The sequence below is a fragment of the Myiozetetes cayanensis genome, unplaced genomic scaffold, assembly GCF_022539395.1.
Source record: "Myiozetetes cayanensis isolate MyiCay16 unplaced genomic scaffold, myiCay2020 scf2-11, whole genome shotgun sequence".
In the NCBI taxonomy this organism is placed as follows: domain Eukaryota; kingdom Metazoa; phylum Chordata; class Aves; order Passeriformes; family Tyrannidae; genus Myiozetetes; species Myiozetetes cayanensis.
The window spans coordinates 80,403,114-80,428,858 of NW_026087411.1; the positions used below are offsets into that span (position 1 = coordinate 80,403,114).

The 25,745-nt window shown below is 40.2% G+C and overlaps 2 protein-coding genes across 3 annotated transcripts in view; both read right to left on the reverse strand.

The window, feature by feature from the left end:
• Window positions 1-20,006, reverse strand: part of LOC126639550 (cytochrome b5 reductase 4) — a 33,948-nt gene extending 13,942 nt beyond the window's left edge. Inside the window, exons 1-11 of one of the 2 annotated variants that reach the window (XM_050314439.1) lie at window positions 19,870-19,974; window positions 19,172-19,224; window positions 18,587-18,740; window positions 15,678-15,778; window positions 13,558-13,642; window positions 9,400-9,441; window positions 6,990-7,044; window positions 5,219-5,276; window positions 5,016-5,109; window positions 4,406-4,438; window positions 3,523-3,645 (exon numbers count right to left, since the gene is read on the reverse strand). In XM_050314439.1, the coding sequence (XP_050170396.1) occupies window positions 3,523-3,645; window positions 4,406-4,438; window positions 5,016-5,109; window positions 5,219-5,276; window positions 6,990-7,044; window positions 9,400-9,441; window positions 13,558-13,642; window positions 15,678-15,778; window positions 18,587-18,740; window positions 19,172-19,216 (790 nt within the window). In that variant the 5' untranslated portion in view covers window positions 19,217-19,224; window positions 19,870-19,974. Of the gene's footprint in view, window positions 1-3,522; window positions 3,646-4,405; window positions 4,439-5,015; window positions 5,110-5,218; window positions 5,277-6,989; window positions 7,045-9,399; window positions 9,442-13,557; window positions 13,643-15,677; window positions 15,779-18,586; window positions 18,741-19,171; window positions 19,225-19,869 lie in introns of both variants that reach the window. The other variant, XM_050314438.1, reaches the window with a different exon arrangement.
• Window positions 20,007-21,061: 1,055 nt separating this feature from the next.
• Window positions 21,062-23,915, reverse strand: RIPPLY2 (ripply transcriptional repressor 2). Its single transcript, XM_050314461.1, has 3 exons — window positions 23,350-23,915; window positions 23,146-23,210; window positions 21,062-21,353 (listed from the first exon to the last, which is right to left on the reverse strand). The coding sequence occupies exons 1-3, from the start codon at window positions 23,680-23,682 to the stop codon at window positions 21,188-21,190; spliced, it is 564 nt and encodes a 187-aa protein (XP_050170418.1). The 5' UTR covers window positions 23,683-23,915; the 3' UTR covers window positions 21,062-21,187.
• Between the last annotated feature and the right edge of the window lie 1,830 nt (window positions 23,916-25,745).

Below are 25,745 nucleotides of genomic sequence, written 5' to 3' on the forward strand. Positions count from 1 at the left end.
TTCTGCACTGATCTTGGGTCTGCGTTGTTCCCATGTTCTCACTCCACTCTTCTCTGTCTGGAAGTTTTTACTGCACAATAACTTTCTGTTCTTAAATATGTTATCACGAAGCTGTTACTATCACTCCTGACTGGCTCGGCCTTGGCCAGTAGCAGGAAGCCTCTCCTGGAGCCGGCTGGCATTGGCTCCACCAGACAGGGGAAACTTCTAGCAGCTTTTAATAGAAGCCACCTCTGTAGCCCCCACCCACACACTACCAAAACCCAGCCACAGAAACCCACTACAATAGCCCATAATACTGATCAGCTAATACTCTTACAGATATTTGGGAGTGGAGAGAGAGAAGGTAAAAAAAATGATTCATTAACTGTTTCCTGAAATTTTTTTTACCTTTTCCAGCCTTTTCCAAATAAATAACCTTTACCTTCCTGTTTTTCTTTTTAATTTCCCATACAGAACTTTTATCCCGATTCACTCAATCTCACCTTTAAAAACAGAGACCTGCCTAGGTCTAAGTAAACTTCTAGTTTTGTTTGTAGCCTTTGCTGTATTAACTAAAATTAGTTCATTATCAGTGTGTTGTGGTTTAACCCTAACTCTATCCCTGCCAAAACTAGAACACAGTGGTTCCAATAAAATCTGGACCCACAAGAAAAAACAAGTGGCAATGCAGAAAAACCTTTCAATAAGAGAACACCAACCCCTCGTAGCAAGCTGAAGCTGAACAGTTGCTTTCATCAGCCCATGAAGCCAAGTTAACTGCCAGATACCAAAGACACATGATTTGCTACTATACATAAACAAAAGGTACTCTTCTCTCAATTTTGGAGCACAATGAAGTGTCCAACAGCAAATCTTAATTTTCAAGGTGGAGAAAGTAATTAGGGACGAGGTTAGCTTTGATCAAGTTTTCTGCAGACATCGAGTGCCAGCATCACAGCTCCTGATCTCAGAGAAGCACTCCTGCAGCCCCCTGCTAGCAAAGCTTTGCCACAAAAACCCAGTATTATCACAGGGCAGAGACATTACTCTTCAGACTGAACTTCTTCCTTTGCTATAATCAAGAACTGCAGCACACTGATTCATAGGCATACAAATTTGATTTTACTAACAAAACCGCTGCACAGATAATGATACCTTTGGAGAGTATCAGCCTTTTGCCTACTGTTCCTTCCTTGTCATAAAAGGGAGTTTAATTTAAGCATTTTTCCTTGAATTACGTTTTTTGCTTTTCTTTAATGACAAAACTTCAAAGACAATCCTTATTTCTTACTTGTTAGTCATAATGCTAGGTATGCTAAAGCAGCAACATCAGCCTACTCACTTGGAACAGAGAGTTTTGAAGTATAAAAGCCGAATCCCTCTGCTGCCCCTCCATTTCAAGTGGAAGGTTTCCAACCCACTTCCAGCAAGCATGTATCACCCAACGGTGTCCATCAGCCAGCTGAATGTTAATCCTTGTTTTGTTCAGGTTATTTCATTACAGAGCCTCAAGTATTATTAGTGCCAACCTAATGGAGATTAGACCATACAGCTGAAGGAAGGTGGCTGCCCATCACTCCCAGCAGCAACCCAGCCTTGGAGTTAAGACAACAATTTTCTATAAAACAGTCAGGAGTCAGAGTTTCTTCACCCATAACATTATTTTGCTTCCACAGAAGCGGAAGCAAAAATGAAAATTCTGCAATTTAGTATAAGGGAGCACAATTCTAAGCAGAAAAGGAGACTGTCTAATTAACACTAGACTGAATAAACAGAAGCCTACAACATGTAGATTTTATGGCTGAGATGAAAGCACAGGATTGGAATGAAGGAAAGACACATAGGCTTGAGCATTCTTCTTCTATAAACCCTCTGGCATCCTCAATTTTAAATTTGGAGGTTTTAAAATTAAAAAACTGCAGAATAAAAGTTTCTGGAGCAGGGATTAAAGAGCCATATATACCACTTTATTTGGTAGATTCATCACCTTTTTAATCAGGGAACTGAAGAAACCTAGGCTCAGCAAGCTCTTTAATTTAAGTTTTCTGAAGATTCAATTTAAGCTGATGTGAACTCAGTCACTGATACATAATAAAGTATATTATAAATTATATAAAATATCTTATACCTTATAATTTATATAAATTATATAAAAGGTATTTTATACCTTATAACAGTCCTCTGCATTACAGGACAAATATTACGTTGGAGATTGACTTCCTAGGAAAAAAAATGCAAAATAAATAATCTAGAAAGTATTGGTTATAAATGCTCAAATGCATTTTTGTCAATTGCATCCAATCATCCACACCTTCCTCATTTGCAAAGTCACCCTATTCTATGGCTCTTGTTCTTTTATATTATTTTCTCTTTTTTTTTGGAAAGCAGTAAGGCAGGAGGAAATGAGCAATGGACAGGGGACAACATATTAGATCAGTCTGTAAGCCCTTAAATACAGAGGATTAAAAATCTAAAGAAAAAAAAATCTAATACTAAAGAAAAATCTAATACTAAAGTGGACGAAAACAGTTTCTGAAACTCTCATAAGGAAAATTACATTCTACGTAAGCTAAAGGTTGTTAGAGAGATGTGCTTTTATGCAGTCTTCCTTTTTATACCACAGTAATCTCAACTTTGAAGGCCCACGTAGCATAACAGAGGTAGTATGAGATGTACAACATGGGGATCAACATGTGATTAGCTCTTAAAAAATGTACAGCTTTGCTTTCACACATAATAGGCAGACTAATACCAAACAGTCCATTTCTGAGCATTATTAGACAGAGGGCAAGAAGGCTTTTGAGAAGCTGGGCAACTTGCAATAATATCAGTGTTTATATTACATAATGTAATTGTGCAGAAATTTTTAATTTAGGTGAAAAGATCCAAAACCCCACTGATCACTATAATATATTTTGGTGCTGCATCAAGTTCACACTATTCTGTTACCACAAAGTAAACTCATACATAACATCTACTGCTTCTTGCAGACACATCAGATTATTCAGAGCTGGCTTTAATACCTACACGTGCCTTGAATACAATAGATCAAACTACAAAGATGCAGTGTGCTGGAACAACATAATGTTGAAAGATGTTACTGTATCTGTAGAAACCATTGGAAGTGAAGGGTTTTGATCCTTCACTACAGTTACTTCCATAATGATTGATGCAAATCTATGCACTGTCCCTCATATTCACAGAAAGGAAAGCGCACAGGTAGCCATGAGGTGGAACAAGACTCAGGCAGTCTTCACCTTACATTATTAAGTTCTTCCAGTCTTTCTACAAACCTGAAAGACCATCATCTCCAGTGTGGGACTAAACAAACCAACAAACCAAAGCAAAGAAAAAAAACACCTCTAAGTTGAACCCTTTCAAGGAGAACTCCTGAAAGGTAGTTTTCAACAAGATCAGACATCAATCATGAAAGAAATGAAGGTACAACTACAGAAACAGAAAATCCTGAAAGAAACCAAATGACTAACAAGGTCCAAGAAGTCAGAAAACAGTTGGTAACTTGGCCACGAAATTGCTTACCTCTGTCTGTGCGTTTGATAAATGTATTATGACATCCCCAGGGCTGTCCCAGCATTTTCCAATGAATGTTATCCTTTTTCTTTAAGATAATCTCTACTTTTCCTATTTTTTCAGCAATATTTACTAAAAGAGAAAAGGTTTCACATTGTTACTTTTAGTTACACTTTGTAAAAAAAAAATCACTCAGTTATAACTAACTTTTAGAAGAATTTAGGAGAAATTTCTCAAGACACAGGTAGTTAATTCATTAAATTAAAATATCAAATTAAATATACTTCTAGTTATTACTCTATAATGTTTTAGAGTGCAATTAAAACAACATGCACTAATTTAATATGCATAACTAATACACTTTATTGGCTAAATAGACTGTGGAACTAGGACAGCTTCACAGCCTATCTGGTCAAGAAAAATGCTCATGAACTCAGACTCCTCGTGTACTGGAAATTGGTAACTATCAATACCTAATACTTTCTTTTCAAGGTCGTTTGAATGAACAATTAAATACAAGAAAATCACAGTCTCAGAAAAGAACAGTTTTCAAATACACAACAGAACTAACTTCTAACTGTTATAACATTTAGTCATATTCAGAGGGATCAGAGCACTATCAGCTTACTACTTTCACAGGACCAAATGCCATAATTAAAAAGAAAAAACTATTCAGGGTTATGGCATGGTTTGATTGACTGTGTCAGGACCTGGTGGTAAGTAAAACTGTAAAGTATCCAAAGAGTCAGAAAAACAAACTGAAGTTCCACATTCTGATATTAGAATGACAGAATATCATGACTTGGAAGGGACCCACAAGGATTACTGAAGTTCAACTCCTATTGGACTGTCCTAGAAAAGATACAGAAGTGCTGCAAGAGACAGAAATTACCAGCCACTTCTTCTGAAACTGCATGAGCCAAGTCTGAAATAAAGACAAACAAATTCTGTGTCAAGCAATAATAAAATTATATTCCAGTCATCATATATACACACACACACACACACACACACGTATGTACACACCTACACTGTAAGTCTAAGAATACTGAGTGAACTAATGAGCCTAGAAACCTATGTATCTTTATTGGCCTTGAAATTTTACTCATGACTTCTACAGGCCTCATACATAAAGGCACCATTTTTCCCATTACTTTTAACAATGGCTCATATAAAGCTACTAATCTTCATTTATGTGAATTATTGCACTTGTACTTCTGAATAAGACCATTTTAATAACCATAAAAAACACACTTGAAGAAAAATTGTACACAACTTTAAAATCGATTTCTTACTTCACTTTAGTCCCCATGTAAAACATTTAGTACGTATTTAACAAATGAAGATGTGAGTTGATACACAATGTAATTCATTTACATCAAGGTACTTTAATCATCTTAAATGAAAAAGGATTAAAATATTAAACAGTACATGTAAAATGCATATGGTCTAATGAGAGGGTCTGAATAAAGTAGAATGACCTGCAAAATTACAATACCTACCAACTTCTACAAGATATGAGTAGTCATCCATGATGATCTCCCCCCTTAATTGTTTGTCTTGACAGTCAACTATCACCAACTCTGCATTCATATCCTTTCATAGTCAAGGGAAAAAAAAATAACAATTTTTATACAGTTCTCCCAGAATTCAAGCTAGATCACAATTGGATTTTGTAATTCTCCTTTTCATAAAATACACTTACCTTCTGCTTAGTATATATGACAACGGTGATCAAACTATCTGTTTGGAACCAATCATAACTGTAAAACAGAAAAGACAATAACAAAAAAAGTATATCATTTCTTTGGGCATATCAAGACATATTTAAATACAAGTCTTCAAGAAGAGCACCTTTCATGAATTTACAAGCCAAATACATTGCTTACTATTTTTGAAGAGATAAGTCCAAAGCCAGTAATTTTGAAAACATTACTAAAGTAACAGTCTAATTATGCATCCTGGTAGTTAGCAAATTGAAGTTAAAATTATATGGTATTAGTTTTACTTAAAAAGCACATGCATCCTCTTTGCAGTATATGAACCTTCCTTAGGAGATGATTAGAATCTTGAATCCGGACAAAAGCATTAAATAGGCAGGGTGGCTTCCAAGAGTTAAAGATCTGATGCACATACCACAAAACCATCTCCCTTCATCTCCCCGAATCTAGATTTTACATTCATTCCTATGTTCCCATGCTGTCCCAACCTTGTTACAAATCCAGGTAAGGTAAAAAAAAGGAAAGCCTTCGGATGCTAATTATTCGTATGGCTTTACACTTGCCAGGAAGTAACTTCTACCTACTGTTTAGAATACTGGACCAGAAAAGCAGGCAGTGATGGAGAAGAGAAGGCTTAGAGGTGACCTCATCACTCTCTTCAGCTACCTGAAGGGAGGTTATAGCCTGGTGGGGGTTGGTCTCTTCTCCCAGGCAACCAACAATAGGACAAGGGGACATGGGCTCAAGCTCTGCCAGGGGAGGTTTAGGTTAGATGTTAGGAAGAAATTCTTTACAGAGAGGGTAGTCAAGCATTGGAACGGCCTGCCCAGAGAGGTGGTGGATTCACCATCCCTGGAGGTTTTTAAACAGAGATTGGACGTGGCCCTTAGTGCCATGATCTAGTACTTGGAGTTGGATCAGGGGTTGGACTCGATGATCTTGGAGGTCTTTTCCAATCCAATCTATTCTGTGATTCTATGATCCCTCTGGCAAACATTCCTGACAGCCATTCTAGGCAGCACACCTTCCAGTAACATCCAGAATATGCCAGATACATGTAGGAAGAAAGGTAGCAAGGTTTGGGGAGCACTTCAGAAGATAAAGCACACTTCAGCTGTTCACAAGCCAGAACATTTTCTGACTGCATGTAACTAGCCCAGAGATCACATACTCAGAAGAGATATTCATGTCAAGTGAGAAACTGAACCTTGCTGACTCAAGGCATCATGGAGTAAAATGATACCTCAGTGACAACAGCAGGCGTATCACAATGAGATTTTAGGGCCTGCTTCACTTTGAGTATTGTAGAAACTTGAATACAACTATCACATTTTACTATATTCCATCTTGGAATGAAGCACATTTTCAAGGCATGGCAATATGTACACCTATGGACAAATTAACTAAAGTCAAAAAAAGTAATCAGCCCAGCTGGAATAACTTTCTAGAAGTTTCCTCAAAAAGCAAATCTGAGGAGTCTGCAAATATAAGTCATACACTTTTATACGATCTAAGGAGGCACAAGTGTTAGAAATCAACTGAGCAGGGTAAGAATAATCATCTGCCTATGTGACCTTTGGCAAGTTGTTTAAACATGAACCTCAACTTTACCACTTCGGAGATGATGGTAACGACATATACTCATTTAGCTGAAACATCCAGAGCTAACCATCGAAGAAGTTGCCTGCATGTACTAAGAACTGCACAGAATTATTACATAAAATGCTCAATAGCCCATGAAAGACAAAGGCTTACCTCGGAGTTAAGTCTTTAGCAGAAGCAGCTAGTACTTTCTTCTCAGGAAGCATACCTACAAAGAGCAGACAGTCAGTAAAATAGCTGCTGGGATGCTTGCTTAATAGAAATACTCATCAGGTCTGTTTGGGGGTTTGGTTTTATTTTTTTTTTAACTGAATGTTCTAAATATCCCTGAATAATATTTAATGGCTTTATTTCCACAGGCAGCCAAAAACAACCATGTACTTTTTAAATTTAGTTTTTATTCAGCATTTTCTCTTGGAGAGTAGGGTCCTAGAAAATGAAGTTCTACCTCAGAAATTAGGAGTTCCATACACCACAGTACCTGTGTCTGCAGCCCTTATGGTACATGTGGCTTGATCTCAGTTTCACCTGTTACTACCTTGTGCTTTTATACTTTGTGATAGTGAAGCACAAGGTTATCTGAACAAATTTCCTTTAACAGAACTATTTGTTTATACAATTCAGATGAATAAATTCATTTTGGGACATCTGATCTAACCTAATTCACAAGTAAAATTTCATGTCATTCAGTTAAGTAAAGACATCAACCTTAATCTTTCTACCTAGCACTTTGCTAGGAATTTTCACAGAATTCAGCTATTTTAAGTATTAAACTTCACAAAACAGTCTGAAAAGGCCTTTGCTAGGAGGCAACAGTTGGTCAGTCTTTCAAAATGTCAACTGTACTAATCTCGGGCATAATAGGAACTGCACATATTTGGCAAACACTTTAGCACAGAGATAGATAAAAGCAACTGCAACCCTTCATCAATTTTAACACAAAGAAGTTGAATAGAATAATGACAGAGAAAGCTGCAGACTGAACAGCTGGTAAGTGCTAGTTCCAAGCCCATTCAAAGGCAAACCTTGCAAACTTGAAATGGCTATGCATAAAATAATTAGCACGTGAATTCTCAGTTACCCAGATTACTGTCTTCTAACTGCCAGTAAGTTCTGTAGTATGACTACAACCTTAAACACGGTAATTGAGTGGCTTCACCATGTGGGAAGTAGATAAAAACAAAGAGAGCCACTCTGGTCCAATCCAATCTGTTGAAAATATTTGATCATCCAGATGGGAGAATTAACCCAAAGCAATTAAAACTCAGTCAAATTACTTATTCTTTGATCCTTAATTACTCCTAAGTACACACCATCTGCAGCTGCCAAGGAAGCTAAATGGCAGAGCAGTCAGATCATTGCAAAAGAAAACCAATCACCTAATGATAAAAGCCTTCTCAAAGGCTAAGCCTTTCTTGAGGACACACATCATATGCTTAGGCTGGCCCCCAGAGATAACAGGAATTCATGGTCACATGCACTCCAGTTTACTTTTGCAGGTCAACAGAAATATATGAACAGCCACAATAAAATGGAATATTCCAGCAAATGAAGTTATTTATGAATTATTCTGAAATACTGTAAGACACTACATGAAAACAAGAATTAACACTGCAATAAAAAGACAACGATTCAGGTGATCAATGAACCAATTAAGCAAAGTGATCTACTGGTCATGGTGATCATAAATAAAGGAAAGCTGGTGGTGAAGACAAAGGCTGATGGCAGGTATGAAATGAAAGAGTTTAAGGTAACCAGATGAACAGCAGAATTAAATCTCAAGGGAGCAAACTTCAGCTTGTTCTAGGAACTGCTTTGCACAATCCCATGGGACAACAAGTCTAGTGATAAAGGTTCCCATGTTATCCTCATAGCCACACTGGAAACAGCTGGATTTGACAGGAGGATTACAACCTGGATAGAAAATTAGTAGAACTGACAGTCACAAAAGGTGTGATCAGCATGCAAAGTCCCACTAGGGGCTAGTTACTGTTGGCATTCCCTAGGGAACAGGGAATGCTGATACTGTCATTAGCAACCTACAGGGAACACACTGTCCTACATTCAGGAAATATATGAGCAATAACAAATCATGGAAAGCAGCCAAACCACACATGGTTATGGACACTGTTCAAAGGGACACAAACAGACTGAAGAAATGGACTGACAAAAGCTCCATGAAGCTCAAAAGAAAAAGCAAAATTTTGCACCTTGAAAGAAGAAAAAGAAATGGATGCAACAAAACAAATGGGGAGACCGGACAGGAGAGAGGATAGAAAAGACCTTTGCAGAAAATCTTCCAAGCACTTTGCAGACAAGCTGAACTTACTTATTCATTTCTTACCTCCCTTATCTACACTACTCTACTGCAGTCTTACAATACTTTCTGACACAGAAATCACAATACCTGATTAGGATTCTGTCTTTTGAAATTTCCACAGTTCACTAGAGCCTCAGAGTTTGATTCAAATACAGAGAGAAGTCTGGATAAACTCTGCTCATTCAATAATATTCAAGTAAGTTTAAGATTCATTCCCTATCCTGCTCCAGGATGAATACTTACCATTGAGCTGCTTCTTCCCTTCAGACAGAGTAGAAGAAATCTCTAAAAGCATTAAGAAAAAGCAACAAGCAGGACAGTTAAGAAGTTACAGCACAGTACTTGCACACATCATGCTGAAGAAATCAGCCAAACTAAGAATCTCCAAATAAACCTTCCAAAACACTAACAGATTGACCAGGACACTTCAGATATTAGGAAGTGACAAATAAATGCAGCACTGATTACCATTCCAAAAGATTATGTCTAACTGAAAAAACAGTATGTTACAAATGCCAGAAGTTGCACAGCACTGAAAGATAGGAAATGCAAGAATTCTGGCACTTCAAAACAAACATCACAGACTATATTGTACAACTATAAACTTCATAGCTACCAGTTTACTAAATCTGTTAAGAATTCCGATGACACTTGCCTCATGACATCACATAGTAGAATGTGAATCTGACCATCCCAACCCTCGGAAATCTAAACACAATTATTGGCAAAAACACAAGAAAAATAATATCTTTCTATAAGCTTACTCTGCCAAATAATTTTATTTGTCAAATTAGTATCTGAATTCTTCATTGAATCTACAGTATGCTACAACTATTAAAAAAAAAACCTCAAAAAAACACTAGCAGAAAAAAAAAGTACTGAATGGATGAATTACAGTGTCAATTTATATAAAGGTGCTCAACTCTATCAGAAAGGCACTGCACCTCTGTCATATAACCTTTGGTTCACAGCAAATTTGTGGGGAAACTAGCCCTCTTGATACACCCAGGCCTCTTTCTGCCCTCCTCTACGTTGCACATTTCTTAATGTCCCAATATGAAGATCCTTTTATATTCTTTCCTATGAGAGCCAGGTTTGGGGAAGAAAGAGAAACAAATCTGGTTTTCCTGCTCCCTTGGACAAAAACCAAAGTGGGAATGTTTCTCATATGTTCTTCCAAATCCTTCCCAGTGCTCTGCATCACACCAGCCAGTGTTTGAGGAAAAACGCTAGAGAGAAGTTACAGAAGGCTTCCAGAACAAAGCATCAAGCATACAGTATTGCAAAATTACTTGAGAGATGATCAAGAATTGCCTTCATCAGTGGCTTTCATGTTGTGCCACTATAAGGTAAAAAGAAAACTCTTCACAAATTCTTGGTTGAGGCAATATTTGTCTGCAAATTCTGCTATACACTACTTTAAGCTTTCTGCCAGGATAGCAAGTCATTCACAAAAACTTGTTTCTAATGAAAGGTAATTTTTTGTATTCAGAAGTCTACTCTTATTTCACTACATTATAATACAGTGCACAAAATTGGCATTAGAATATTAAGGACTGTGTGAGGCATACTGAAGGCAGAGCCTTACCTCTCTTCCTTGGATGACACCAAAGCTCTCAGTCTAATTTCATTGAATTAACAATAATACAACCTGTATTTTGACTCCCAAGCTAAGTAATCACTGAAGTAATACAGGGAAATATACTGACGTGTCTATGCAAAACATTAGCAATATTAAAAAATACCAAACAACAAACTGTGCTAATGTTCACAGCAGAGTACCCTGAAGGGAAGGCAAGCAGTTTAATGCTGTACAGGTTTGCTGAGGGAGATTCAAAAATCATCTCTTACATATCTGGGTACTGTGCTGGCCTTCTCAGCATGTACAAACACTACCTGCTTCAGTGCACAGATCCACTGTAATACTACAGAAGGGACACTTCAGAATTTCCTGTCAGTTACTACCATAGCATAAAGCAGCATTCCCAAAAGATAAGTTGGCAAAATGTTAACTATCATTTAATTAGCATTTTCAAAAAACCCTTCTTCTTAAAAAATTCAATTGTGCAAAGACAAGCTTCAACTTTCTCAAGCAGTTCAGTGAGCAAATCATCGCAACATTTTCCAAAAAAACTCATCAGAACATAGGAAACAAAACCTAAGCTGAACAACCACAAATCTTCCAGTAAACAAAACCCCTAAGCTGAACAACCACAAATCTTCCAGCAGTGCCCCAACAAATCTACATCTACCTTCTACCTAACTCTGTATTGAGACTGCACCAAGCATCTATAAATACCAACATTTGCCCTATTACCAAACACTCAACCTCTGTCACAAAAAGCAAGCAATGTAATCCTTAATTTGAAGTCTTGTCTTCCCTCTATACTTAATTTAATCCTATAATCAAAAGCGTGCACCTTAACTTAGTAATTTATTCTTCTATTTTCAAATGCAAACTTTGCAGAATATGGTCTTCTGGAAGGATGCAAGACTAGAATTATTGCTGGCTAATAGTGAAGTTAGTCAATCACATTTTTTGATAATTCAACAGAGGAAGAGGAATAAAATAAACTTTGAGAATTTTACTGTGAAGAATTTCAGCAAGTCTGGTGCTAGAGAGTGTCCAGGGAAGGGCCACGAAACTGGTGATAGATTTAGAGAGTAAGTCAGATGAGGAGCAGCTGAGGGAGCTGGGGTTGTTTAGCCTGGAGAAAAGGAGGCTCAAGGGTGACATTATCACTCTCTACAACTACCTGACAGGAGGCTGTAGCCAGGTGGGAGTTGGCCTCTTCTCCCAGGCACCTCATGACAGGGCAAGAGGAAATGGCCTCAAGCTGCACCTGGGGAGGTTGTGGTTGGACATCAGGAACACTTTTGTCGTGGAAAGGGTCGTTAAGCATTTGAATAGGAATGTGGTGGAGTTACAATCCCTGGAAGTGTTCATGAAATGACTGGATGGCACAGTGCCATGGTCTAGTTGACAAGGTGGTGATGGGTCAAAGGTTGGACTCAACCTTGGAGGTCTTTTCAACCTTAAGGATTTTGTGCTTCTGTAATCAGTTTGATTCTTAATCAATGAAATTCCATTTTTTCAAATGGCTAAAAGAGGCACGGGTAACAGAACTGGTTTTATAACAACTGGCAACCTTTATCCTATACATTTTACTACAGCAAAATGGATAGAAAAGTCCTATTAAAGAGCAAAACAGAAAAAGGAAACAGTAGAAAATGGACCGTCATAGCTGCCAGGGGAAAAGATGTGCTTATGTTTTACTGACTGGCTATCACAAGAATTCCTTCCAGTTGCAGAAAAGTTAGATTAATGAAATTAGAAAAATTCATGTTTTCTTTTAAATTTCTAACTCAGCTGACAAAGTAGCAGTACTGCATGTGTAACGCCTCAACTCTATGGGGCATTTATCCTGTCCAGGCTTCTCCATACTTTGTAGCATTTAGCTCAAAAGTTCCACACTGGAATTAGCTACTTAGCATCACAGACGATGGAAAATACTATTGCCCTTCATATACAGACCAAATTCAACCGAACTGCTAAGGTGATGTGACCTAAGCACTAAGCAAGTAGGCAATGCACTTTCCCAGAAGTTTAAAGAGCTACAAGATGGCTGAATTTGTGAACTAAAGGATGCCACAGAATCTGACAAAAATAGTTGCAACCATTAATTCTTCTATGTTTTCATGGCAGTTTTGCTAAGAGTCAGTACTGAGCAACAGTGTCTGCTTCCCAGATAATAGGAAGTTTTTGGCTGTGGCCTACAAACCAAAAGAAATACTGAAAATTAAAGTCTCTGGAAACCATCAGCAGCATTTTAAGACAATATACTGCATTTCTTGCTATCCTGGCAAAGAAGAGTTTGTTATATCAGCAAAACTTTCTCTAATTAAATTCAAACTAAAGGACCAAATAAAGCATTCTGGAAAGGATAACTGTCCGTAAAGTGTATTCAAACATGTCAATATATATATGCAACTTGCCAGACATGTCTGTTGCTGAAATCATGAGATTGAAAATACTGACTGTTATTTCAAGATGAGACCTGCCTATGACAGTTTGTCCCCAGGGATCAGAAGAAGAAAGAGAGATCTTGAGCGAGAGGAAAAAAAGTTTCTTTCTATACACACACACACATAAGACACACATCTGTTTTCTAAGGACTAAAAGAAGAAACTTAGAAGTACATTACTTAAAAAAGTCTTTATTCATAAAACCATTTCATCCTCAGTTGTTTGCTGTAAAAAAAATTAATATACGCAACAGCCTTCAACTCCATGCAAGAATAGACTCTCCTCATAAATATGATGTTTTAAGATTTCTCATCATTTCCAGACAAATTTGTAATAAAGCATAATACAAAGTATTTCATTCTTAAAAAAACTCACCTTTTGGAGCAGCAATAGGTTTGACAGCCATTCTTCCAACAAGACATTCCTTCAGCATTGATTCGTAATTGACCCAACGATGCACCTATGTTAACAAAATATTTTTTTCACAAAATTTGTAAATCTGACTATGTTGTTCTATGCACTGAAATAGAAAAGTTCATTTTTGTACAGGGACTAATATAATTAATTTAGTAGATTATTTTTAAACACATTAAAACTCATTATTGCATCATTCAATACTTGTTTTTACTTCTATTCCAGAGAGCATGTCATTAAGTGTACAAAAGTAGGACCATGAAAAAGTCAGAATAGTTAAATTTATTAATTTATGCTTTGTAGTATTGGAACATCATAACCTTGAGCTACAGAATATACTTCAGAAGAGCATTTTTAAGAAGTATGCTATGCAATTAACAGAATAAAAACCTTGTCTTTACTACAAGGATTATGAGTCTTGTTTAGACAAGTAAAGGTAAAAGGGATGATGGAAAGAAACATAAAGAAAAGTAGTTTAGACACAAAAACTCTTCTTACTAAGTTGGTATATTTCTGTTTGTTTCTGTCTTACTATCACTGAATTATTTGGAAATTACCTACTTTAGAAAGTCAAATAAAGTGAAGAAAAAGCAGTAGCTTTACAGACCAGAACTGGAGAACTTGCAGAGGAAATGGATGGCAGAAAAGCCAATTCTGATAGGGCATCCAGGATAACATCACAAGAAGAAAAAAGGAAACAAAGTGTTGCATGACAAATATGAATGGTATCTAGACTTAAATTAACTTCAAACTGAACAACTTAAGGAAATGAGATAAAGAATCCCATCCACAAGTGACAGTTTCCTCATACACAAATAACAGAAAGAAATGAAGGGTTATGAATGATCATTAATTTTTACAAAAAATTGAGAAACACTAGCAACCTAACAAACTCTTAAAAAGATCGGTATCCAACAGACACAGAATGCTAAAGCAGAGAGGAAACCAGAAATGCCTCTGGGAACGGCCAGAAATAATAAATGCCAACAGCATATTTTAAGGATCTGAACGCTGCTTTCCATTCCCACGACAAAACAAACTAAAAAATGCAGCAAGCATGTATCTGCAGTTAGTAAAAACTAGAGAAGCTTTCCCAAATATTCCTGATGTTAAGACTCCTGTTTCCGAGTATATCATACAATGACCCAGCCATATAACTCCAGGTCACAACTTGATACTGGATGAACTTTAAGGAGAAGAACTCCATATATATGGAAATCAAAGAATTATGCCCAAATCTGACACTTCATTTGTGAAAGGACTAACCAAGGATGAACTCAAAGCTAAAACTTTATCACATCTTTATTTACATTGTTAAAAACATTTTGCAAATAAAGGCATGACATACTCTGACACACAACATGTAAGGAGGTAACAGATTTCCTTTCAGAAACAGATGAGGCTTTCTTCCTGCTCTTTCTCAGTTTATTAGATAAACCCAGTGAGTCAAGGAGACTCAAAGAATGCCTGTTCCTAAAAAAGACCAACTCAGTGAATCAGCTTTTAAAACACCACATTTGCAAGTGATTCCTTGCAGAAAAACATCCATGCTGCAAACTCTTTATTTTCTGAGTGTTTTTTTGTCCAAATATTTAAAGAAACACTAAACAAAGAAGAGACTGTCATCTTGTGATTTGTTCACAACCAGTTAATAACACCTCCAGCATTTTTTCTGATAATGCAGTTGCCAAGTGAATAGACAATTCCACAAGCATTTTTCGAAAAGTGGAAGCTCTGAGGAAAAAAGGTCTCTCAAATTACAGCAATTAGTCATAGCAATTTATTAAGAAGGTGGTATCTCAAGTTCTTGCTAGCTTTATTGCTATTTCTGCTAAAAAAAATGGTCTAATTGAAGCATCATTCCAGTAACAGAAAGTGGCATTTTCATTAGTGTCTTTTGGTACAAAGCTTAAACTACATGCCTCTTTCAGTACACATGTCATTCTGAGCAGTAACTCACTGCCTTTCCTTAGGACTGAATAAGTTAAAATTACTATTTCCACTGGAATGCCCTAAAAATAATCAGAAAACATGCATTCTTCACAATACAGTAAGTGCCATTCACTGCCAGTTGTTCTCACCTGATCAAAGAGATCTGTACCATCAGTTCCTGCTGCTTTCATTAGCTCATCCTCACCACCAGGATGATACTCCATGTATGGTGTGACATTATATACAAATCCTGAAAAAAGTGGAATATAAAAACATGAGTAACATTCCTACAACCCCTTTTATCTCCCAAACCAGTGGAAAGGTTAGCGCACATTAAAGAGCGAAAAGGTGAACAGTAGATATTGTTGGAACAAATAGTGTGACTTTTCAAAAACAGAAACACAAGCTACACAATTGTGTAGGGCACAAGAGGTATCTTATTATATGGAAATGCCAATCCTACAATGCCATACCACTTGCCCCAGTGAATGTCTGAAGATACCTGCTAGGTTAAGACTTCTGCCTAGAAGCTGAACATGATGTATCCTAGCTGGGGGGTTAAAGAACCTGAGGCTGGTTTTAAGAGATATAAAACTGAGCCAGCTAGTGCACGGAATTATTTTCACTCCCCCTTCCAATTAAGTTATGCCTGAATTCTTGTCATAGTTTTTTCCTGACACCCATCATCTATGGAATAAAATGCCTAAAGGAAGAAACTGTCTTCCATAAGGAAAACTGTCACCATCAGCAAGAAAACTTCCATTCTTCACATTCAGCAATACAAGAAATTAACATAGCTTATGCTCCTTAAAGGCTCGCACCTCTGCTACAAAAGCTCTCCAGTAAAAGAGCTTAGCATTCTTTCTACACTTCCAGGGAGATAAAAATACGTTTCTTCACAGGTATGAAATGATGAAATCTAATTACTGTTGCTATGCAACCAGGATAATTAAAGCCTGAAAAATTCAGCTATAAACAGAGTTAACTACAGGTTAACATAATCATTACAGGCCTACCTAGCAGAACAGTTAAACATAGTTAACATTATCAAAACAAGAAGCTACCAAAAGTAGAACTATGCCAGTGCTTTCACAAGGAGCTTTTAAGATATTAAGAAATGTATATTAATTACATTAGAAGGAGAGATAGGCACTCAGCACTGAGCCAGGGGGAGACGTACTTAGGACAACCCAGCTGGAAAGAACAACCATCCCAATCAAAAAAAGAAGGATCTTTGCATATTTTACTGACCTGCTCTTCTGATGGCTGTATTCACTGTGCCATCTTGTGTGCAGCACCGATTACTGCACACAATAAAACATAAGTATCTACAGAGGTATGACCTCCTGAATATTAGCCAAATCGACCATCAAACTTACAGAAGCAAAAGAAATTTCATTTCTATACCCTTCATGCTTTTTTAAACTCCCCTGCCATCCCTCTTTATTTATAAATTTGGGGCACATATGACAGCTTTCTTTGATGATTATCACACTGGGTTTTTGATCAAAGTTAACTCTGTTCTTGTTTTACTTTATATTCTTCTCATTAATTTCTGCTCTTTAGAGACATAGTCTAACTATCAATGCAGAGACCTCATTTAGCTTTTACACAACTGTTATTTTACTACTTGTCCACATATGAGGTCTACAGATAATCTACCAGGATTCTCAGTTACGATGTTTTTATATTAGCTGTCTGGGAACAAAGGAAAAGCAGAGATGGAAAAATTTAAAGAAAGATACAGAATCAGCTTGACAGAGTTCTTCTGAAAACCAACCTTAGAGATGCATTCAAGGAAGAATATGAGACTAAAAACAAAACAAAAGCATTTTGTAATTCTGTCTGCAGTAGTAGTACATGTCCCTCTTTCAGAGAGAAAAATTAACAGATCTCCTTACTAAACAAGCTTTCTTTAGCTCTCCTCCCACTATAGCTTTGCTAGCACATGCAAGAGCAGCACAGACCATTAACAATCTTATTATTTTGTTCAAAGTACTGAATGACATTTTACCCTTACTTTCACTCTCATTCCCTTTAACACCCAACAAAAAGTCACCCTCCAAGAGAAATTCTTAACTGTCTTTTGCTGAAGTTCAGACATGAGATTACATCAAATATCAATGCTCTTCCTTACCAGACCAAAGTTACCACTAAAAGTGCCACTCTTCCCACAGAAATGTCACATTAGCTATGCTGATTCTCTTAATTGTGCTCTTATTTCCTAACAAATTTAAGACGGTATTAATGTATTTTAGCCTCTAGATGATTAAGCCGGAGAGCAAAGATTTTACTCCTTTCTGTAGGACAATCAGGAACTCCATTTGCAGCCCTGAAAATACTCTCCTAGCCACAGCTATTGCTCCAGGCCACCTTTTACCCACTGTTAACTTGTAAAATATAACACTTTCAACTTTTGAGCTAATATTTAATTAAAGTAATACCATAAATAGAATAGCTTAGTTACACAGATATTTGTTATGCTAGGTAGATTACAACTGCTCTACATGGCAACTGTCATTAGCATCGCCAAGTTTTATGAAGCAGTATGAGGGCCTTGCACAATTATTTCCCGAAGACCACTCTACTAGTTTAAGCAACATTTTTAATATTTATGTATCTTTGGATGCTTTAAGGCAATCACTAAACCCAATCAACTGCAAAAGATAATAAACTGTCCAAGACTGAGGAGTGTAACTACATGCAAGCATTTTCAATGCCTTATTCTTGCTAAGCCCTTGTTATTTGATGCATTGCCTACAATCTTGTGGTTTATCACTTTCATATGTAGATATAAAACAGGTATAAAATATGCCCATTTGAAAGACTTATTATGAAAGGTTTGAAAGCAAAGAATACCTTTGTGATACAAAATCTCTAAGTTGAACAGAGTGGTGTCCAATTATGTCAAGATTACACCTGGTCTAAACACTGAAGGTGCATAGTTTGGTTTTGGATATGGCTTTTGTTGTTGTTTTTGCTTGGGTTTTATTGTTTCTTCTTTAAGTACAGAAAAGGGAAGCTAGGTAAAAAATGCAGAAGCAACGTCACAACCAACCTCTTATACATATCCAGCAGTCCTCCTTTTTGTTGTGTTTAGCGAGCTCATCTTCGGTCACTTCAATCAGCCTCCCTTTCAGACCAGTCAAGTCCTTCCCACTTTTAGTTAATCGAATCCAATCCATAAGACTTCTTCCTGGTTTTAAAGGTACCTGAAAAATAACAAATGTGCAAACATCACTAAACTCTAAAGGAAGAAAAAGCCATTAAATACACTCTTCTAAGCTCCTTAGGAATACTCAGACAAAAAGGAAATAACCCAACTCATATCATTTATTGATATTTGGGAGCCCTACTCAGTAGTAAGGGTGCTTAAGGAAGTGTTCTGGGTAGTAACCGAGACACAGAAATTATTGAACATCACCAAACATTCAGACTCTTCCCAAAGCAAACTGAAGATACCTAGTCTGCCTGTGGCAGTAAAAATTTTTTACGAGCATCATTTGAAATACGGCCTGCAAACCTACAAGCAACAAAGAAGGGAAATTTGAAAATCATGATAAGGCATGACAAGGTTGGAAAGTTCACTTTCAAAGCATTCATAAAGACTTTCCCCAAGCCCTAAAGCCACTGGAAAACTCACCCAGAGAAAGCTGGGACTGAAGTCTAGTAGCTTACCAGAGGCCATGGCCTGCCCTGAAAAGCAGAGCAAGATCTTCAGGATGTTTAGCACGTGCCTTTTCAATACCCCCACAGACTGTGAACCCCTTTGATCCAAACTTCAACAGCAGAAAACACGGTTAAAGAACCCTGGTCTTACAAAACCACAGGAAAAACAGAAGCAAAAAAACCTATAGCATACATAGACCCAAACCCCTTAGTGCTACTTCAGTCTAAGTACAAGTCTGTTGTTGTCCAAGTGAGGTCTGCAGACAAGTGTTCTCAACACACACACCCACCCACCCCCACCAAGGATGAGGACCCAACATATACAGCATAAGCTGCACGCAGGAATTCCAGGCCGACACTCTCCATCCCTGCCCAGGGCGCGCAGCTGGGCCGGCAGCGCAGGAAGCGTTACCACCACTGCCTCCAAACGAGAAGTACCCAGGGTTTTCCAGCGACGCGGCTGAGCCGGCCCCTCAACCAGGGCCCTGCCGCGGTCCCTCGGCGGCTGCTGGAGTACGAGACCACTCCAGGGGAGCGCCCGGCGGCAGCCGGGAACCGACCGGCAGCCAGCGCAGCCCCGCCGGGCGGGGCCAGGCCATGCGGGCGGCACCAATGCCGGCGCCCTTCACCACCCCCAAGGCGCCGGCCGGGCGGCGGCCAGGCTGCCCCTACCTTGCTGCGGCCGCCCGCAGTCGCCCGCTGCTGGGAGGCGGGCGCGGGGAAGGCCGGCGGCGGCACGTTCAGCATCCTGCCGGGCCAGGCCGCGGCCGGGCTCCCACGGGCGGGCCCAGCTCCGGCACAGCGCGCAGGCTCCGCCGCGCCGGGCGGGGCCGGCCGGGGCGCAGGGACGGTCGGGCGGGGAGCGGGGCGGGCGGCGCCGGCAAGGGAGCGGCTCAGTGGAAACCTGCCGGGGCTGGACATCTCCCCGGGAGGGAGTGGCGCGTACCGAGTACAGCGCCGGGGTTTGCCTCCCCCTCGCTCTAAGGTTGGCGTTACGTGCGGGTCTCCCAGCGCCAGGTGCTCGAGCTGGAAGGTTGTCGTGATTGACACAGCTGATGCTGCCCCGGCCTGGAGGTTAAATGCTGAGCCCGGCTGTGTGTGAGGGCCCGCTTCGTTCCTGCGCCGGCTCCCTTGGGAGCAGATGTGGCGGGGCAGCCACTCCAGGGATGTTGTTGGCACACTGAGCCAGCCCCGCCCGCAGCGACACACGCAGCGCTCAGGCAAGAGCAGCTCCAGGTATGTACACAAGCTCTGCCTGACAGAGGCCCTGGCGTTTAAGTTAAAATTTTGGATTTTTGTTGTTGTTCGTTTAGGGCCTTTGGCCTTCATGATGACTGGTACCAAACTTTGCTTCAATTATTAAAACCAAACTCACAATTAGAACAGCACATTGGGCCTTTTTCTCATTTCTTGATGTCAACTTTACAAACAAATGCAGTTCGAAACTATCATGTATACAGTACATAAGAGTATGAGTGACTTAAGCCAAACACCTTCTTCAAAAATCAAAACCTAGACTAGAATTTGGACTCTTCTCTCCATTTAGAAAACAGCTATACTGTTTCTCTTCTCCCTTTTTGGAACTGTGTTGTAACAGCAAGCACATTAGAATACTTAATCCAATGATTCCTTGATACGCTTCCATATGGAGCCTACTAAATCACCATGAAAAACTTTCCTTGTGTCCTCAGACTTTGAGAAAGTCAAATAACCATAGAGCCTTTTAGGCATCTGTTCTCTGCTCCTAAAATTGGTTTTCAGGTTATGGTCTACAAAGCATAGGACCTCAGATATAAATACTAATCAATACATTTCCTGCCTAGACCAGGACAGGAATAGAACAAAGGAAAAAGCTCAGAAAAAATTATAAGACATCTCAGTTTTATTAAGAATAACTTACATAGAAATAAATTATATTTAAAAATACTATAATACATATTTATATTAAGTTTAAATTAAGTCTTAGAAGTGGCACTGGCCTTCCCTGCAATCAGCAACCTGATTCTGTTCTTGAATCTTGTTCTAGTTCATCTTCATCATCTTCACTATCTGAGTCTTCATAAAAGGAAATTGTGGCTTGAACTGGAAAGTTTTTCAGAAGTGCTTCAGCTTCCTGATACAAGTAATCATAGCATCTTGATTTGGGCCAAAATAGTCTGAAACAAGTATACAACAGATTTGCTTATTGTTATTACATATTTTATGTGGCAACTGGCAGGCAAGAAACCAAAGTGAAATTCTGTTAAGACAGGCATCCTCCAGAGCTTTTCCTCACATGGTCACTTACTAAATCACTTTCTACATCTGATTAGGAAACAAACAAACAAACAACCCACAAAACAAAACCACCACCACCACCCCAAAACCATTCCCTGGATTCTGTATTTTCATCTGAAGAGATAAAGATACATTTGAAGTGCTAGTTTTGCAGCAAAACCACCCTAAAGCCCAATATCTACCATATGTGAAATTTCACACTCCAGTACCTCATTAACAGGGATCTGATTCAATAGTACTGCCCCAACTGGAACTATTCCTAGGGAATATAATAGGTGTCAAACAGAATCCAAAATACATTCGGATTAAATTAATAGTTTCCTTAATGAAGGTCTCTATCCTAGGTAGTTGTTTACAATAGTGTGAAACAAATCCCAAACTGAAAGATAAAGGTCTAGAAGTGATCGGACCTTGATATTTCCAAAAAGAATCAACAAACTCCTTATTGAAGAATGCCCCATGGATCTAGACTTAAAGTAGTCTGTGTTGTATCTAGAAACAAACAAAAATTGGTGATATCATAGTTGACAAGGGCTATCAGCTAGTAACATTATATTGCAATTAATATACTCCATAGTTCCTGTTCCTTTTCAGCTAACATCCTCTTTTACTTACAATTTGGAAATAGCTAGAAGAAACAGACCATGGAAATCCCATGAGCCAAGAGACTAGCGCACTGCAACATAATGAAATGCTGACTACAGATTGTTTATAATAGAAGTCCTTAAACTAGGCAGCTTTCTAGCAATCACGAGAAATACTTTCTTGGCTACTGGTTAACAGAACTCTGCTTCCTTTTCAGCACAAAGTAACTGACACCAGCCTCGTAATATGTTTTCATTCCCAGTGTTCCCTGCAGCAGAATTCCCTCATACCTAAGTTAACTGGAGAAGTCACAGTGAAGTAAGCCTTTGCAATTGCTTAATCTGTGCATCAGTATTTGAAGGATCAGAGCCTAGATTTGGGAGGAAGTTGCATCTTGTCTAGAAGAATTACCTGTGCAATTACTTTAAGCCTCTCTTGACACCTATTAGTATTTCTGACTATAAACTCTCCAGCAGATTCAACTGTAGTTATTTTCATTATTTCCTTTTCAGAACTGACAGTGCAGATACTAGCATTACCTTCATCATTAAAGCAGTAGTTACACAAGTATTTTCCTTGGCAATGGTTGCTTAGCCAGTCCATACCCTCTCCACCTGTCACTCTCATGCCTGCACCTGCTTCCTTGTTCTGTGAGGGCGCTGGATGTCTGCATAGCAAGGCAGCCTAGGAACTACACCCCCGTTCCTTTTTTAATGCTAGGCCCAGGAATGAGTAGCTGGCTTCAGCCAACTCCACCACCACAAAAACCACCCACATAACTGTGTAGCATGTCAAGTCCCACACCACAGAAGCACATCAACACCTCAAAGATGCTAAATTCACAAATGCTGGCAATCACTTGCCCAACGACCAGTCAGTGCAAAAGCACGGAGATGGCCAGTTCACTCCCAAGGCACTTTAATATCTACATAAATATATGGGTGGAAGCTAAAGGGGCGGGAGATGGAGTGGTACGGCACCGCGCTGCCGAGCAAAGGACTCCTCTCCTGGTCGCGCAGCGCCAGCGGACCCCGTGTGCCCGGAGCTACCCCGCGGGCACCGGCGGCGGCCCGAACAGCCACTTACCTAACGGGGTGCGTGTACTGCGCCACTTTTCGGGAGGCGTTCGCCAGCCCACCGGGGCTGTGAGGCTGAGGAGGAGAGAGCAGAGGTCAGCCCTTCGGCACGGCACCGGGCCCACCCCGAGCATCCCCGCCCCGCCGCGACTTTCCCGTCGTTCCTGCGGCGATGCCGGCGGCAGAGGCTCCGCCGCGCCCCCGCCACACTCACCGCTGCGGGGCCGGGGACGCTCCGCGGGGCCTCCTCGCCCAGCGCTGGCAACCACGGTCTCCAGAAGGGCGCCGGGCTGCAGGGGAAGGGCAGGGCCGTCAGGTCAGGGCCGGGCCGCTCCGCGAACCGCGGGGAGGAGGAGCGGGGCGCGTACCCCTGCGGGGGCAGCGCTACCGAGAGCGGGCGGGGGCAGGCGCACCCCCTGCCGCCGCCCTCCATCCTCCGCCGGTCCGCGGCCGCTCGCACAGCCCTGCCGGCCGCGGGCCCGGAGGCTTTTATAGCCGGTGTCGGCGGGCGCTGCGCGGCGCGGAGCCCCCACCTCCCCCGGCTCATCTGCCAGCGCCATCCACAAAAAGGCTCCGCGCGAAGGCGCCGCCGTGTAAACACGGGGCGCGGGCGCGTGCATGCCCCAAATGGCCCGGGAAGGGGAAGCGAGGGCGGGGGGGATTTGTCGGGTCGGTGTTAATCGCACTTGAGCAGACACATGGCAGCTGCCGGGGGGCGGGAGGGGGCAGCCCCTGTGGGAACGGAGCGGGGGGCGGTGGCAGCGGGGACGTGCCTGGGTTCTGTGCGCCCCGGCGGAGCGGCCCGGCCGCCGCCAGCGCGGCCCTTTGTTGTGCAGCCGTGTTTGTTTATGCCCTGGAGCAGCGAGGCACGGCGTGTGGGCAGGGAGGGCACCGCGGCTCGCCCGGGTGAGGGGCAGCGCCAGCCGCTCACCGCGGGAGCGGGCACGGACAAAGGAATCTCATCCCGGGGTGGCGGGGAACGTGATGATCTTTTGGAGGGGTCCTTCCTTAATAACGCGTCCCCCCTCGGTACGCTCCCTGACGCGTTCCCCCTAAGGCTACACTGTTTTCTTAGCATGGTGGCTCTTTATATACATATACATACATATATATATATATCTACACACACATATATATATAGGGTATTTTTACAGAGGGAATGTTCTTTCCTTTATTCTTCTCCATGTGGTCCCAATATTTCATTCCCCTGCCAGCATCAGATGCTGTCACTACGCGTGCCAGGTTTTATGCCAAGCTCCCACGATTTCCATGTTCCCTGGTACCAAGGGAGCTTATGTTCGTTTCTATTTTTATTTATTATTTTCGTTTTCCCTTTTCTTTCTGAGATTGCAATCAGTGATGCATATGAGGGGCAACAGAAACAACAGAGTTATGTAAGAGCTGGTTAACAGTAATAATATCAGCCCTGAGGAAGGCTGAGTTGGTGGGATGGAGCTGCCCTAGATGATGAAGGAGAGCTTAAAATCCAGGTAATTTATTGTACCGTTGAAGACTCACATTACTGAGGCACTCTTTGAAATAACATTTTGCCTTTTTTGAGCGTAGCCATAAAGAGTGTGTGTACCTTAGCACTGCCCAAGGATAGCTGCCAGGTGACTTGTGCCTTCTCCAAGACATCTTTTGCACAATCCGTTTCACTCAATGGTATCAGCAGTACTAGTTGAAGCTGTATGGGAAATATAATCAGGGTAATCTTTCAAATCTTTAAATCAAAACCAGATGTAGACTGAATTGCCTTTCTGAAGAAAAGCAACTACTTACTTTGAAAGATAAATAGTTGGAAGAGTTCAGTCAAGATTGTTCATGCTGTGATATACTCCAGCTTCATCAGTGGACACACTCTGTCACTTTGGAGTTTTCTGCCATTTGACTGCTTGGAAAAACTGATAATTATGACTTTCAGAGTTATTAAAGGAAAATGTATTTTCCATTAAAAAGTCCAAATTAATAGGACATGTGATCTCTGTAGTTGTTTGCATTTTTCCCTGCCTCATTTTCTCTGTGGCATAGAGTCAGATTAATTAAATTCATAGCGAACAAAAAGCTCAACCACCAGAAAATATTCCTCTACCAGTTAAGAAATGGAGAATAGTGCAGAGTAAAGCAGCTTGTGCATTACACTGTGATCATAAGTAAAATTGTCTCTATTTTTCCTCTTCTTCCGTATAGCTACTGCAAAGCCTTGTCAGATGAGGTAAACTATAAAACAAATGTTTAAGTGCTGTCTGATGTTAGATTCTTCTTTGGCCTAAATAAAGTGATCCAATGATTTTTATATTTTGTATTTCTCTTTTGAGAAATGCAAGACAGGGAAAAAAAAAAGAGGCAAGGTTCAATGTCTAAAGAAAAAAGCAGAAACACCCTCTATCACAAAGGACTAAGAGAACACAACATCAGTTTTATCTGTTTGATAAAGCATAAAAATTAACTTCAATGTCTACAGTAAAAGCAACAAAAGACAGGGTGTCTTTGGCCAATGACTCTTAACTGTCTCAGGACTCTTCTTAGTACCTGCCTGACATGAGAAAATGTCCTAAGGAGAAAGTGTGATTTATCCATTAGAGGGCAAATTGAAACAGAGGTGTTGAA